The sequence below is a fragment of the Anolis carolinensis genome, chromosome 2 (genome assembly GCF_035594765.1).
Source record: "Anolis carolinensis isolate JA03-04 chromosome 2, rAnoCar3.1.pri, whole genome shotgun sequence".
NCBI classification, from domain to species: Eukaryota; Metazoa; Chordata; class Lepidosauria; order Squamata; family Dactyloidae; genus Anolis; species Anolis carolinensis.
Genome location: NC_085842.1, coordinates 242,454,611 through 242,470,918, shown reverse-complemented (window position 1 = coordinate 242,470,918; position 16,308 = coordinate 242,454,611). Strand labels below are relative to the sequence as shown.

The 16,308-nt window shown below is 36.8% G+C and overlaps 1 protein-coding gene across 3 annotated transcripts in view; it reads left to right on the top strand.

The window, feature by feature from the left end:
* smarca2 (SWI/SNF related, matrix associated, actin dependent regulator of chromatin, subfamily a, member 2) overlaps nucleotides 1–16,308 on the top strand; it is a 154,079-nt gene that overhangs the window by 50,440 nt on the left and 87,331 nt on the right. For all 3 annotated transcript variants that reach the window (XM_062971959.1, XM_008103323.3, XM_008103324.3), the window contains exons 6-10: nucleotides 1,116–1,365; nucleotides 7,475–7,601; nucleotides 9,299–9,472; nucleotides 12,206–12,379; nucleotides 14,639–14,809. In XM_062971959.1, coding sequence (XP_062828029.1) covers nucleotides 1,116–1,365; nucleotides 7,475–7,601; nucleotides 9,299–9,472; nucleotides 12,206–12,379; nucleotides 14,639–14,809 — 896 coding nt within the window. The remainder of the gene's footprint in view (nucleotides 1–1,115; nucleotides 1,366–7,474; nucleotides 7,602–9,298; nucleotides 9,473–12,205; nucleotides 12,380–14,638; nucleotides 14,810–16,308) is intronic.

Below are 16,308 nucleotides of genomic sequence, written 5' to 3'. Positions count from 1 at the left end.
ACTAGAAATTCTGTTACACTTGGAAGCAATTAATTGTACATTCTTATCTTACTATGCCTGAGAACCTTAAGCAGATTTTTCAGTGTTTGGCAAATTGGTAATTGTGTATATGTATGCACAGTTTCTCAAGCTTTTTGGGGTCAAGGGCACCTTTGAGAATTTGAGAATTTGGTGAATGTAATTGACTCCTTCCACAGAAATATAAACATATACACATTCACAGACTAACTGGCAATAACCCACTTGTAAGAATTTATACTTCAGTCTTCTTAGAATGACCAATTTCAACATCTTATTCTGTTTTAAAAAAATTTGGGAAGTTTATTTCCTTCACAGTGATAGAAAAAACAATATTTACAATAATTGTATTTTGCTTTTTCATGCACAGTTACTGATTGCTACCTGTGTGAGTTAGATTTTTTTTGTTTTAATTTGTAGATTTGCCAGCTCACTTGCAAGTCATGCACCAGCTTTCATTTCTTTATATATATCACTGCAAATACACGGTATTTCCTAGCCTGCCTATCATCAAATATTGACAGACACTAAACAATCATGTAATAAACTATCTGGAATAGAAAAAAAATGTAATTAACACTTTTAAAAGCTGGATTTCGCAGTGATTGCCTATGAACAAAGATAAATGTCTGTAATCATAATAGTAGGTACATTTTCCTTAATTTCTGTCAACCCAAAACTATTCTAGATGCTACAGTATAGTGATGGTGATGATGATGATGGTACATTCCCTGATTGTCAGTAGTATTCCTTGACACTCTGCAGTTCTTTGGAGTAAAACAATACTTTGGTAATATAATTTGACATGAAAAGTTTTTTCATCACAAAAGCAGTTTTCTTAGGAAAGAAACTGAAGAGAAGGGTTTTGCTTGTGCCTTGTTCACACACCAGTAACATGTCATTGAGCTTCTACTTCTAGGATCCAGAATCCAGAGATGTAGAATCTCTGCTTTAGTTGTATTCATTTTATTTTTGAAATGTCTTCGAACATTTGACCTAAGTATTGCATTAAAGGATTTAATATTGAGTTATATATTTGAGATAAATATATAAATATTTGGTCAATATTTTTAACATCTGTGGTTTTACTTTTCCAGGGCAAAGTGCAGATATGAATGTTTCTAGTGCACCCCAAAAGCTCCCTGTTCCAGCCCCTAGTGGAAGGCCTTCACCTGCTCCTGCACCTGCCCAGCCTGCTGCAGTGATGCCTGGTCCTTCCGTTCCACAGCCCACAGCTGGCCAGCCTTCACCTATTGTTCAACTACAGCAAAAGCAGAACCGTATCAGCCCTATTCAAAAGCCTCAAGGACTGGACCCAGTTGAAATTCTCCAGGAACGGGAATACAGGTAAGAAACAAACTGAGATTTTTAAGATTAATCCATTTGCTTTGTGAATTTAATTCATATATATTTGTAACAGCTATGTAATATTTTCAATTATAATTAATATGTTACATATTGTAACTGTTATGTAATATATTCCTGTGATCATTATGTGACATCTTTTGGAATCAACCCAGAAACCATGTGGTACCATAAGGCTGTACAGTTAAGCAGGTGTTTTCAGTTAATGATCTATTCAAGTATCCCATATCTTTTGACAACTCGCTTTTCATTTTCTTGTTATCTTGACACTTTCAAATTACAGACAAGTTATATTAATTTGATGGGGGGTTCATTTTTTTCATCAGTTCTTCTTGTATATGCTAAGTGTGGATGTCTCTGCAAATTACTGTAATGAAACTTGTCTGTAAAAACCTGGTGAGTGCAATAGGCAAAAGAAGCCGTTTGTTTGTGTGTCCATGGATGTTCATTGGCAAGCAAGTATGTGAGAGGCATCTATCCAATATGTTGTTCTGCCCAATGGTAAAGGAGGTTACTATTAATGTGATAACATCATTGGCATCAGTGTCTTTTAATGCTACACAGAATTACTACATGTTTTCTGATTTTGTCTGGAAGTACTCTATTCAATTAACAAAATACAAGGGGGTCTTCGGTGTCAGCTAGGTTATAGTTTCCGGATACACACATTCATGCAAGTTCTGTGGATACTCAAGTCGCATTTTGTGCAATGACATAGTAATAGCTTCCCTTATATAAAATGGTAAACATCTCAAATAAGTACAGGAGGTAGCCCTAGGATTGTAAAATGATGGGAGGTTACCACAGAGTATGCCTGCACATCAGCTTCAGTGTTTCAAAAAGATTGACCTGATTTGAAACCACTATATCTCTGCCACCATGAACGGTCTGTGAATTAAACTCTTACCCCATGAAAGGGTTGGTCATACAATTTCAAAGGATCACTACTAGATGCCTCTCCCAGTGTACAAACAGCTCCAGCCTCAGTCATTCGTAAGATAGCAACTCAACAACATAAAAGCATTTTGTTTTCAACTACTATCTATATTCATAAAACACATGGAGGGCACATAAAGCATTTATAAAATAGTTAAACTTGATAACTCATTAAACTATTTGTAATTTTTTGTATAATTGTAACATGTTCCCATCACAAAATATACTGATTAGAAATTGGCCTATCATTTTGAAATACTCTATAGTATGCTTAACTGATATTCATTCTTTATAAGACTCAGAAATAATATTGTCTAGCATGCATTTTAAAAATCTCTCTACAAGACCCTTATATTTTTAAAGTTTGAGAATAGCTCGGCTTATTTTGCTATTTGAAACTGGGCCAGCATGACAAATTTATGCCATAGTTCTTATAAAGCACTCTTAACATTATTTTTTTTAAAAATCAAGTGCTGCTTTAATCTTAATGAATAAGTCTTGTAAAATGAATAATGTTCACTGTAATTTAATGGCATTCCACTATGTAAAAAGCTTCTTTTCTTCTCATTGCTAATAAAAACTTGCACAGGCTATTGTTCCGAAATTATGAGCACTGTGGATTATGTCAATGGATCCCTTTTATCATTTGACAAAAGTATCCCTGATAGAAAGCTTTTGTGACTCCTGAACTCATCCATCCTACAGCAAAGCACCCCTTCTTAAAGTCCAGGGGCCTGTAATGTAACATTTTTAGTTTGTGCTCAGTTGGTTCAAGGGGATGCCCTTTTGCAGGAAGATCTTTATCTTCAGTTCCAATTCAGAATTCCCTTTCTGCATGGATGAAGGCAAGTAACTGCACTGCGTAGATTAATTAAACATATTTTGGGCAGGGTTGGATTAAATCCCTGAAGCACTTGTAAATGGTGCCTTCAAACAAATGCTCTCCTCCTTGACCCTATCTCATGATTGAATGACTTAATAGCTTTTAATATTTCTCCCTGAATATAAGAATGGTCTTTTTTCATCTCTTCTAAGGATTAGGCAGCAAGCATGATTTAAGTATCTGATGCATGTATTTTAGGTTAAAGTGGCTGTCACAAAGACACCTAAGATAGAACATTAATTACAATTCCTTGTAAAGGGTATTACCAGTAGTAATTTAAAGAAACAAAAAAAAACTGCCAATCCCTTCCCTTTTAGTTTTATGTGAAAGCTATTTGGCTACTGATTCTGTTTTTAGCAATGTCAAGATAAAGTTCATTTCAAATTTGTCCCAACAATTTGGTAATGTCGGTGTGTGTGTGTGTGTGTGTTTATATCTTTCTTTGCTTCCATGTCTGTCTTTCTTGGTTAACACACATGCGCACACCTTGTTTTACCAATTTCCTTTTAAAGAGAGAAAAGAAATTAGGCCAATGAATTTATAAGGGCACCTGATATTCAGTCAGATGGGCTTCTGACGCTATAAAACTGACTCCCTGCTAATAATGATAAATCTTTTCATGGGATATATTCAGACACATGTGTTCCCTCCTCACAGCTTCCCAGGGTCAGTAGATATATCTATCACAATAGGGCCAGTGAATCCATTTTTAGTTTAAAGACTGGACTCTATGCCCAGCAGATATTTCATACTGGGACCAGCAGTGGGAGATGTAGCTGTAAAACTATGAGTTGGTGAGTGCTGTCCATTTCCTTCATAATGCAGCTTCATCCTTCTCTCTAAACACTGGCAAGCAGTTTAGTCCAACCTGACCACAAATAATAATAAGAGTTCCTGCTTAACTAAAATTTAAGACCACAATTTGAAACAGTTTTTTAATCAGAGAGTGAGCCTTGATTGCACCTAAGGTTGAGTCCAATGTTGCTATGAGGTATTAGATGGAAAAGGTTTGACTGACATGCACATATTCTTGAACCTCTATGATAGTTGGTTTACAAGTAATCTATTTAAAAAATCAGTATTACATCTGCACCAGCTTGACTTTTTATATCTTAAAAGACTGTATAAATAGTATGCTACTAGATAGCAAGGTCATGTTCACAGATCCCCTCCCCCATTTCTTTTTCAAAAAATAGGTCTCAATTTTTCCATTGAAAATGTTTTACATCTTTCAGCTAGTGGATATGTATCCTACTGATTTAAGTTTCCTGGTGCTTGTGCACTGTCTTCAAGAATTTACCCACAGTTTTGAATTAGAGGTGCATAGTGCTTACGTTTTTTTCACAGTTGTTGGTCTCCAGTGGTTCACAGACTAGATTCTGACGCCACCTAGTAGAAGGACACAGGTTCTTTTGAAGACAGATTTGGCTTAGAGCACAGTTTCTTAAACTGTGCTCCTCCAGATGTTTTAGCCCCAACAGTTACTAACAGCTGGTAAAATAGCTGGGATTTCTGGAAGCTGATATCATAAACACTTGGATGAGTACAATTTGAGAAACACTGGCTTCGAGATTTGGAATCTCACATTTTCCCTACAGCTTTCTTACATAGAAAACACATACAGATTAAGTGTTCTCATTGCTGCTCCTGTGTCTGGAAAGAACACTAATTGCACAGAAAAAATGGTTTCTCCCACGAGGTTAAAGTAACTTGAAATACATGGTCAGTTCCAGAAAACAGGTTATAGGAGCAATGCTACTTTTGTAAAGCAACTCATTAAATTAATTAGTTAAATAAACTCAATGAGTTGCTCTATTACTGGTCTATAGCTGCTTTGGCACTTCATAAAGTAAAAGGCCTAAGATTCTAATTGGTTAATAGTCCTAATTTAAAGGTATCTAGAAGACATCTGGTGATAACCGATAGAAAGACTAAATGCATGAAAGAGATCTGAACACTGATGGCTTCAGAGTAAGTCCTGACCTACTGTTCTAACTACCTACATTGTGGAACCTGGTTTTATGAAATGATCCAGTATTCAACAGCAGCTCTGATCATCAGCTCCAATACACTGAGCAGCTTTCTACTTATTTTCTCTGTGAAGCTAGAATGTAAACGAGACAACAGACGTGCTAATTCAAATAATTTCCCTGCTGCTCTTTCTCTCTATTAGTTCAACTACAGATGGCATGAAAATCATATATTTTTCAGCATTTTGGTAGTGTCACATACCTTTTCCATTGACACCATTGTTTAAATGTGCCAGCATCATTAGAACTATCCTACTAAGAATCATAAACTTATCTCTGGACCTGAACAAATATCAGTTGCCTTTAATGGATTTTTTTTTCTTCCCAGAACAGTAACTCTTCCTAATTTACTGTTCAATCTGTGTAGAAAAAAACTTGTCTGACCTAATTCTGTTGCAATTTTCTGTACTCTAGGGGATACTAAATGGGGCTCCTGTACTTATTTAGTGTTACATCCTTTGTTGTTTCAGAAAATTTAGAATTCTCTATCTACCTCTTGTATCCCATTGAAGTTAGAAGAAATTATCTGGAGAAAAGTAATGCTTTAAATAAAAAGATAACTTAATATATGTATCAGCCTCAGCAGAAGCTTGTAACTGAACTTTGAATATAATTATTTCAAATAACTATATTTCTGATGTGCTCTTACTGAGTTGACTCAGAGCTCATTAATACATTTAGCAGAATTAAGTGGTAAAACTTTTCCAAGGCTTTATTCTATCCTGCTATTGAAGCAGAGGGATTGCATGTTTGAAAACTCCATGGAGAAGTGATGGGAGAGATAAAATTAAGGTTGTCATATTTCATTTCCATGAATCTGGCATCTAATTTACATGTATTATACAATGTGTGTGTGTAGTTGTGTATGTGTAAATGTAATTGCTTATATGGATCATTGCATTTTTTCTAACACTTCATATTTTGAAGCGTATAGTCTATATAGCGAAAACCAATAGCAAAGAGATTTGGCTGGCATTTACCTTAGGCAGCCGAACCTACTGAGGTCTTTCTGATACATCTAATTTCATTTGATCTGTCTGAAAGTGTCTAAGCTTTTAATATTTTTATTTTCTGTTGAAGGGAACAAAGAATCCAGATTTAATATGGTAACTCTTGGTAGACTTGGAATTTCTCTGCAAATCAGTTGGCATGAAAAGTCTCTAACTGTAGAGTTTAAATAAACTCCCCTATCCAATAAACTCCCCTATCCAATGACTTCTAGCAGATTTTTTAAAAATGTTGAATACATGTAACTGTTGTCTGTAAAGGTGTTTTTGCCTGCAGGTCAATTGAAGGGCATCGTTTTGTATTCATTGTTATGTGCTTTCAGTTTGACTCGGACTTATTCATTGCACATAATTAAGTGTTAGCATGTGGCATACAAAATGTGAAAACAAATCAATGAATTATTGTATGTATTTCAACACTGAACTGTCTCACAGAAGGTATTTCAGTCTTTGGTTAATTTATTGCCCTCTGGCTTTGCAGTACAATTCTTAGAATTTAAAGGCGTGTACCTTCTCCACCTCTTCCCTCCATTTCCTGCAAAACTTAAAAGGATTGCTTAGTTGGCAATTTTTTATACTGGGCCTGCCAAATACTCTATTAACATTATTACCATTAATTCTTACCTCCTTGTATGGTGATTAAAAGGTATAGAAGCAATAACATACAGGTGGCTTGATTAATTGGTATGTGAATAGAGTACCAATAAATTGCTGTTATTGGCAATGATGTAACAGATAGTTACAGAGAGAGAGATGGATATTGATGTCCACCTCTCAAAATCAATTGGGGTGCTTTATTTCCTTTAAAATTGAAGTCAAACTGAAATGAAGTCAAGCTAAATTATTCTATTTATTGTTTTATTATCTTGTTGACTTCAAATACCAGTTAACCTATTTTACCTTTTAATAGTGGTGTTCCCCTTTTTCCCCCCTCCCCAAATTAGTATTTTTGCTTTCATCACATAATAGTCACAGTCATGATTCATTGCCCCAAAATACTGCTGGCAGACAACTTGCATACAATGTAGCCAGTGGGGGAAGAGACAGCCTCCCCGCTGTAAACAATCTAGCCAGGCTTCCCTCTCCATGTGTCTTGCTGTACTATACATATAACAGCTTTGCCTGCCCCCTTCAGTTACAGCACTAAAGATGCCAAGAGTCTGTCAAATAGGTTTGAAATTGACAACTTAATCTAATTTTCTTTTCTAAATACGTTTTTGTCCATAACTATTTAGACTTCAGGCTCGAATTGCTCACAGAATTCAGGAATTAGAAAATTTGCCTGGTTCTCTGCCTCCAGATCTACGAACTAAAGCCACAGTGGAACTCAAGGCACTTAGGCTACTGAATTTCCAGCGCCAGGTAATGCATACTCTACTTAACAAACAGTATTAAATTCTGTTTACAGAAGGAAATTTCTGAATCCTGTTCAGTGAATGTGGTACAAGACTAGAGGTCTGGGACATCTAAATTTTCTACCTCAGAGAGGAACAACTGGGTATCTGCTACCACTATGAGATGGAATTTTCTCATGGTATGCATGGAATTAAGGGTGATTGGATTTGTGGGAGAGTAGCTAGTTGAGAATAGTGGGAGGGTGGGAATTTGACAGCGGACAGCAGTTGGCATGTGAAAGCAGCCTATGTGAGCAGGAGGACCACATCATCTCTGTTTTTTGATAGAAAGTGAGAAAGTGTTACAGAAGAGGGAGTAATTCAGGACGAAAGCTTGGTTATGCCTTCCCAATGGGTTTCCAACTCCAAAAGGACTGGGGAGAATTTCAGTGACTGCCTTTACTTCTGTCTCCTCAGATATTACAGTGGAACTCAGTATGAAGAAGGATAGCTTGTTCAGCTGCATGTATCTGAGCTATGTTCATACTAAGCAAGAATGGTCATCATTGTTGGGAAAATAGTGGGAGTTGTTCCAACAGAGTATCTGGTCTTTTGTCACCTGTGTGGAAGAGACTTCTTGCTGCTGTTGTAAGCAGAGGAAGAGAGATCGAGCACTGCCATTTAAATAAGACAGCTATTTTTCTGTTTGGTAAAGAGGATGCTGGGAAACATGGGAAACAGAGCAGTCATACTCTATAGCCAGTGTAATTCCTTCCATTCCTTAATTGCATAAGATGAAACGGAAGGGGGAGTCTTGGTGGATCTTGGTATATGTAATCCCAAGGCAAACTGCCTATTTGTGATAAAATCATTATCAATATGTTCACATTCTGTGAATGTTATTCAAGAGATAATGGCTTTTTTATTTAAAAAAACAACAAATTGCTACCTTCTTGTGAAACATGTCCTTTTCTTCTCTTGGTTCCCATTCACAAAATTGTTACCTGAAGCTAGAAGGAAGTACTCCTGTTGTCTCCTATCTCCTATTGTTATGGAGATGTGGACGCAGTACTTATTGTTACCTAGCAATTTTCCTTCCACATTAACGTTGCAAAAATATAGAATATGGTGTTTAAGTGTGTTCCTTTTTGGTGCAGTTCATAGTCTTTATTATTGGAATAGTTACAGCTGTGAAGTATTCTGACAGCAGTGAAGCGTTCCACTGGTGTATCTCCATTGGCAGCGTTCTGTTACATTTTGCTGTTATAGCAAGTCTTCTACCAAATAGGCCTCTCAGCCAGTAGAATTCAGTTATGAACTCTGCCCTTGAGGATCACCTATTGACCTTATATGCGTTTACAGTATGATTTGGTGATGTAAAAGATGGACCATAAACATTTTTGATTTACACTATTTTCTTTTACATAAATTCCAGAGCTGAATAATATCCTAAAGCATTATCTAATGCAGAACCAGTGAATTCATTTGGATCTATCTATATAGGATTAAAATGAATTTTATCCAAATGCCTGATTTACTTTAAAAAGATGAAATGTTGCAGTGTCTGATATTAAAACCATATTAGTTAATCTTATTTGCAATATGATATTCTAGGCTCCGGAATGGAATGAATTGGAAACAGCTCTGTGATAAATGAATTCTATTCTTATCAATTAAATTCCAGTGACAATTTCATTCCCAAAACATGTTTCATCTGGTTTACAGTTAAGACAAGAGGTGGTGGCCTGCATGCGTCGTGACACAACTTTGGAGACTGCTCTGAACTCTAAGGCTTATAAACGCAGCAAGCGCCAGACTTTGAGGGAAGCTCGAATGACAGAAAAACTTGAGAAACAACAAAAGATAGAACAAGAGAGAAAACGTAGACAGAAACACCAGGTATCTTCATTTTCATTTGCCCTGTTTATCTATTGCATTTTGTGTTTTTAAACTCTCAGGATGTATTCGAGTGGTCTGCAGAGAAACCGACAGTTGCTGTCATGAAAGTTGCTTATGTCATGGTTGATTAGCCTGAAACATCACTGAGGTTTCTTGCATAGTAGTGGGGGATCCAGGAAGAAAGGGAAGAGTTACCTGTATAGTATCTGGAAACACCTTAATAGACCGTTCTTTAGAGAGGCATATTCTCATGTATTGATTATCAGATCTGGATTAATAAGCGCCCCCCCCCCCCCCCCCCCGTTCCACTTTTATTTTTATTTCATCTTCAATTTTTACCATTGAAAAATTTGAGTTCAGTGGGAAAGAGAGAAAAGTGAGTGAGAGCATCACTGTTCCGTCCATCAGACTAATCTGTATACCTGGCATAATGGGATTCTCTTTCTTGGAACTAAAAGGCCAAAAACATTAATTTGTGGAAAGGACAGCTGTGCTGTGAAAATAAAATCTTCAGTTGAACTTTGTCTTTACTAGGACTGACCAAAATGTCAGAGAGTTGTGCAAGGTTCTTCGCAGTTCTCTTCGCAGGATAGTCAGCACAAGAAAGTAAAGGAGAAGTAGTAAACCATCCCAAAGTGAGGACAAAATTCCAGCTTTAAAGTCTACTGTCTTACTCAGTTCCAAAATGACGTTTCAGACTGAATGAATCACACTGCAAGGTGCAGGTAGCAAATTGTATCTAGCAATGTATACTGGAACAATCATCGTCCAGTCTCTATTTCTGAAAACACAAAGGTTTCAGAGGTCTCCCTTTGGGTGAAGATCACAGAGTTATGGTCCTTCTTCAGATTTATGCCTAGTGACTTGGTGGTGAAATCATTGTGTGTCTGGGAACCCATTAATTTCAACATACCAAGTTCAACATTGATATTTCCTCTCCCTCTTTTTAGAAAGCACATACAGTAGAGTCTCACTTAGCCAACAAAAACGGCCAGCAGAATAATTTTTGTTGGATAAGCAAAAACATTGGATAATAAGGAGGGATTAAGGAAAAGCCTATTAAACATCGAATGACGTTATGATTTTACAAATTAAGCACCAAAACAGCATGTTTTACAACAAATCGACAGAAAAAACCGTTCAATAAATGACAATGTTATGTAGTAATTACTGTATTTACGAATTTAGCACCAAAACATCGCAATGAATTGAAAACATTAACTACAAAAACATTGACTGCTAAAAAGCAGATTGAGTTGGATAATGCAGAACATTGGCTAAGCGAAGGTTGGATAAGCAAGACAACTGTAGTTATTGAAGATTGAGATCTTCTTGAAACATTAAAATGGAAAGAGGATGATTAAAATTGGCAGTTATTGTAACTTTAGCTACAGCATAGGCCACTTTATCTGATGTATAGTAAGAAGAGTAGTCACTCAGTAACTGGTATCAGTTTTAAGAAATATGGAAAGTACAGTCTGCAATCCTAGCCAGTGACAGGATGGAAACAGTAATTTGTCAGCTTTTGGAGGCTCCCCACCCTGGTTTAACTTCAGGCCTGAACTGTTGGAATTCATAGGAACAGATAGAAACCTGAAAAGTCACCCTAGCCAAATATACTTTAACTGACTAGGAACTCACCTTAAATCTGCACCAACCTGGAGCACAAATGTTATGACCTCTTCTTCAGAGGCAGCCACTTTCTTTGTACCCATCCTATGATGGTCAAGACTGCTTTGGCCTCACTGGAGCATCACCTTACCATTACTATTGCTATTGCCCCTGCAAGATGGCCACAGGTATCAATGATTGCACCTGTCTGTTGTGGACACCCCACGCAGATATCAGCAGAGTCTCCCTTACGACTAGGGAGAAGGGATGGTAGCGCTGCCCTATATGAATAGTGGACTGCTCCAAATCAAACCCAATTCTGCTCAACAATGTGTGGAAGCTGCATGATTCTCTGGAGCTTTTGGCAAATTCAAGAGTTTTGGCCAAATCCCTCGACCCTCTTGCGAGGCTGAATGAGTTAACCTGGTTTACCATGCAATAAGGACCAGAAGCTCCAGAGCCAGGAGTAACTGCACAGTGCCCATGTAAACAAACTGTAAGTCCATGTAGACAGACCCTAGGATAAGCTATCTAGCCTAATGTTTGCTCTACAGGTGTTAATCTCTTCATTCTTGAGTCAGTAGTTACTTTTGCCACTTGTGAGTCTTTATTCTTACCCAATGAAAGTTAATATGTTTTATCAATGTCTATTTTAGGGTTGATTGATTTTATTGTGGTATTGTTTTATGTATTGATGATGTTAATTATGTTTTCCTTTGATATATAATGTGTTTTAACAATGTTATTAATAGATCTGTTTATATTGTTTTGTTTTTATGATTGCATTTTGGGCATTAAATTTTGCCAATTTTTGTAAGCCGCCCTGAGTCCCCACAGGTGAGAAGGGCGGAGTATAAATGTTGTAAATAAATAAATAAATAAATATTGATGTATCTGTATTTATTGCACTGTATCCACTGTTCCATTATGAGTGCTTTGTAAGCCACCCTGAGTCCCTTTTGGGAGATGGCGGCAGGGTAGAAATAAAGTTTTATTATTACTATTATTAATATATTTGCATCTTTTACACTGAGTGAGCAGGAAATCATGTTCTTTTTCTTTGTAAATATACTAGATTCCTGAAACCCCTCCCTTCCAATTGATGATTACTTTGTTTTACAGGAATATCTCAACAGCATCTTACAACATGCTAAAGACTTTAAAGAGTACCATCGATCAGTCACTGGGAAAATTCAGAAACTTTCTAAAGCTGTGGCTACTTGGCATGCTAACACTGAACGTGAACAGAAGAAAGAAACAGAAAGGATTGAAAAAGAGCGAATGAGAAGACTGATGGTAAGGGTCCAGTCACTAAGTGACCAGTCACTGGGATTGTTGTTAATGTGGCACATTAACAAGAAAGAAAAAAACGCCGAGGCTTTCAAGATAAATATACTTTGACAGCATGAGCAGATGAATAACTTGAAAAGTATTATCTGTTTTATTTTCTTTATGAATTTATAGCATAGTTTTCACTTTTAAAATGTCAGAGTGGCTTACAGAAATTAAGTTATGCACAGAAATAAAATAAGCATAGAAGTATCACTTAATATACTTTCATTACAGGTTAAGAAGGGGGTTTTTGCCCCCTGCTACCTGGAATATATCAAAATAGGGTTGCAAGCAAGCATTTTTATGGCATGACAAAACATACAAGTGTAAGTCTAGTCAGGCAGTTTTTGGTAGATATGCTCTTCAGGCAGTATTGCAAGAAGGTAACAGCCATTTCCACCCTTGAGATATCGATTGCTCCTTCAGTCAACCTTTAGAATGAAAGGTTGACGCTTACTATGAATGGCTAATCTAGCAAGGTTGAAGGAGCAATCCACCTCTACCCAAAGCCAGCAAAAAACAAGACTTTATCCTTTTCTACTCTGCACTCTTTTCATGAGCAAAGCTATTTAAGAAAGGGTGGAAATTAGAGTTCATGGAATTGGAATTTTGGGTCTCCTGTCTTGATCCACTGGCATGAGCAAATAATCCACTCGTGTGGTTTGCTACTTTTGCCTTCCCAGAATAAGCATTCATATTAAGTATCAACTTCCCACTTCCCTTACATTTCAATTATATTTAAACCATGGTAACACCTTTATCATGCTAGCTATTCTTTGAGAATGATTAACATGTCAAAGTGTCAGATCTCGGCCAGAATTAGGCATTTTAGAATCTTGCTTTTAATGATTTTTATGGGAAACATTTACGCAAGTGTTTAACCCTTTCATTATAATCAATTAGATGTAGAAATGCTTACATTGGGTGAGAATGTGCCCACATTTCCCAGCAACACAGTAAAAGCCCTCATTGTGAAACAGTCTCATTGTGAAATTCTTAATAAAATGTTTCACATATCATCTTAGTTTTAATATTACTCTGAATTCCCTCTTGGATATGAGCAACATTCTTCAAGCAACATCCAAGAATGGGTAAATCCCCCCTTTCCCAGAAAAAAATGGGTCCACATGAAAAAGACATTTTATTCTGGTATTAGCAATACTGGCCCATACCTTCTTGTTCAAGCCCTGTCTTCATCCAGGACAGAGATAGTTCCCACTTCTGTTCAGACTCTCATGCTTCAGCAGTTAACATCAATCTCTGACCTCTTTTTTGTTTATTCTTTCTCTTCTTGAACTTTAAGTTTCAAAACTTTGAATTCATTTGAGTTACTTTAATCATCTTAAGCTTGGCCTATAATCATTTTGATCCTTATCATGTGATGTGCGTGATTGAAATTACACCTGAGTGGCAAATTAGTATAGTTAATTTCCTCTACTCCAGATTTGGAATGATACTCTGATCTATAGAATTGATTGCCTCCTATTTCCTCTGTAGTTAAGCCAGTGTGACTAATACAGGCAGGTCCAGGGTCTATTTTTCTGTCCATGGGATACTCTGGGGGCATACACAAGGCCAAAAGTACCAAAACGCAAATAAAACAAACTGGAAATCCTTGGAACTTCAATTTTGGTTTTGCAAACCAGGTAGGTTTTGATGTTAAATGGGATAGCTGTTTAAAAAGTCTACAGTGTTCCCTCACCTATCACAGGGGTTAGGTTCCAGGACCACCCGCAATAAGTGAAAATCCACGAAGTAGGGATGCTATATATTTATACATTATTTTAGTAGTTATACACTAGTTTAAGTCTTTATCAACCAATCGTGTGTTGATAAATCACCTCCTCCTCCTGTTGTCACTTGGATTTCTTTTCTCTCCCTTTGGCTTCTCTTCCCTCCCTCCCTTAGGCTGTAAATTGTTTATGATTTATAATATTCTTTTAGAGTTTATTGAAAGACCACGAAACAGCGAACCATGAAGTAGTGAGGGAACACTGTATTACTATTTCTACATGTCTAGAAGTCACTCCTTCAATATCTGGAAAAAAGGACAGCATGAGGAGTTGGAAGGTTTGAGGGCCACCTCGAAGGGACTGCATATGACTCAAGGTTGCACTTTGCCCACTTTGTATCTAGCAATTCCATCCACATTAAACAAGTCTAGGTTAATAAGAATAACTGTATAGAGGCTGCTATTACATGTTTATTTCCTTACAATGCTAGGCTGAAGATGAAGAAGGTTACCGTAAACTGATTGATCAGAAGAAAGACAGGCGTTTGGCATACTTGCTACAGCAAACAGATGAATATGTGGCTAACCTAACCAATCTGGTGTGGGAGCACAAGCAAGCACAAGCTGCCAAAGAAAAGAAGAAGAGAAGGAGGAGAAAGAAGGCAAGTATATAGTTCAGCTATTACTAAGAGACATTTTACGTATCTCCTTCCATTCTTCTCATTCTTCCCCAGGAGGGAAAATAACACTTTCTGTGAAAATGCTCACTCCAATCTTTAAAAAAAGGTTTGTGATCTAATATGGAAGATAAACAGCATTTCATTTTTAATAATGCCAGATCCCCTCTGAATTTTTTTTGCCCTGTTAAAAGCTTTTTTGTGTTTCAACTCTGTTTTTGTTACTTATTGTATCTATTTGAGTTGATATCCTGTTATCACAGACCAGGCTGATCCAGCAGAATTTTCTCTTGTCTCAGTTTAGATTCAGATATAAGGTGGGACTCATGAAAGTATACAGGTCAAAAATCAGAAAGTTGAGTCTCGATCTGTCTCTTTAGTCATCGCATCTTTCTCAAATGTAGTAGACTCTCCGTATTCTTCTTATAGTGTAGGGAAGAGTCAAAAGCAATATGGAAAAGACAGAATAATCCCAGCCATTGCATTTATTTTAAAGGAAAGTGAAAGATCAGAACACTATAAACCTTAATCACAAAACAAAAATTAATATCTGACCCTAGCCATTTCACATTGCTTCATATCCCTGATATTACTTGGGACTAGCTGTGTTAGCATTTGATTGGTTACAGTAGCAGAAGTTTCATGTTTATCACAGATAAACAATATGCCACATAGCATCCTGGCTCCAATTAGTTCAGCTAGCAAAAGGGAGGTGAGGAGAAGAGAGAGTACATGTATTTTAGCGGGCCCATCCTTCAGATTTCCCATATAAAATAAAAATTATGAAATCATTTGGGGGAAAGAGAGTGCCTTTTCTTTTTTCCATGTCAGAATAAAATTTGCAAAAAGCCTTAATGACTACTAATTTTAAATAGTAGCATTTTGAAACCAAACATGTGGTTAGGTAAAACTTCTGAATTGGCGGTATCTACTATCCAGGACTTAAAGGCATGCAAATGAAAGAGCAACAATCCTCTACAGGGAAAATCTTTACCACTGTAGCAGGTGATTGGCTTTCTTACAGCTTCTTTACACAGTTCTTTACACTTTCTTATGAGATTTTGTTTTGCAGTGCTCCTAGTTAAGGTCAAATCTGCAGCAACCTTCCAGAGAAAGGGGAAGCTGCTGCTGTAAAGCAACATTTTAAAATGTCATTCTACATGCTTTTGGTATTTGAATTTGGCAAACTGGCACTCCTATGTTTTTGTTAGGTGGACATTCTTGAGCAGTTGTAAGGATTGTAAGAGATGTCAGAATAATTATAATAATTATAATAATTATTATTTGTACCCCGCCCCATCTCACCAAAGGAACTTGGATCGGCTTACATCAAGGGTCATCAAAGGACATGAAGACAGAGTCTGGTCCATTTAGCACTTTCTAAGGCATCAGGAGAACATTAAATTATATTCAGAAAGCTATAAGGATTCAATTTGAGTGCTAGAGCACTCCTGTAATACGTACCTGACAGTTTACGTGTGTGT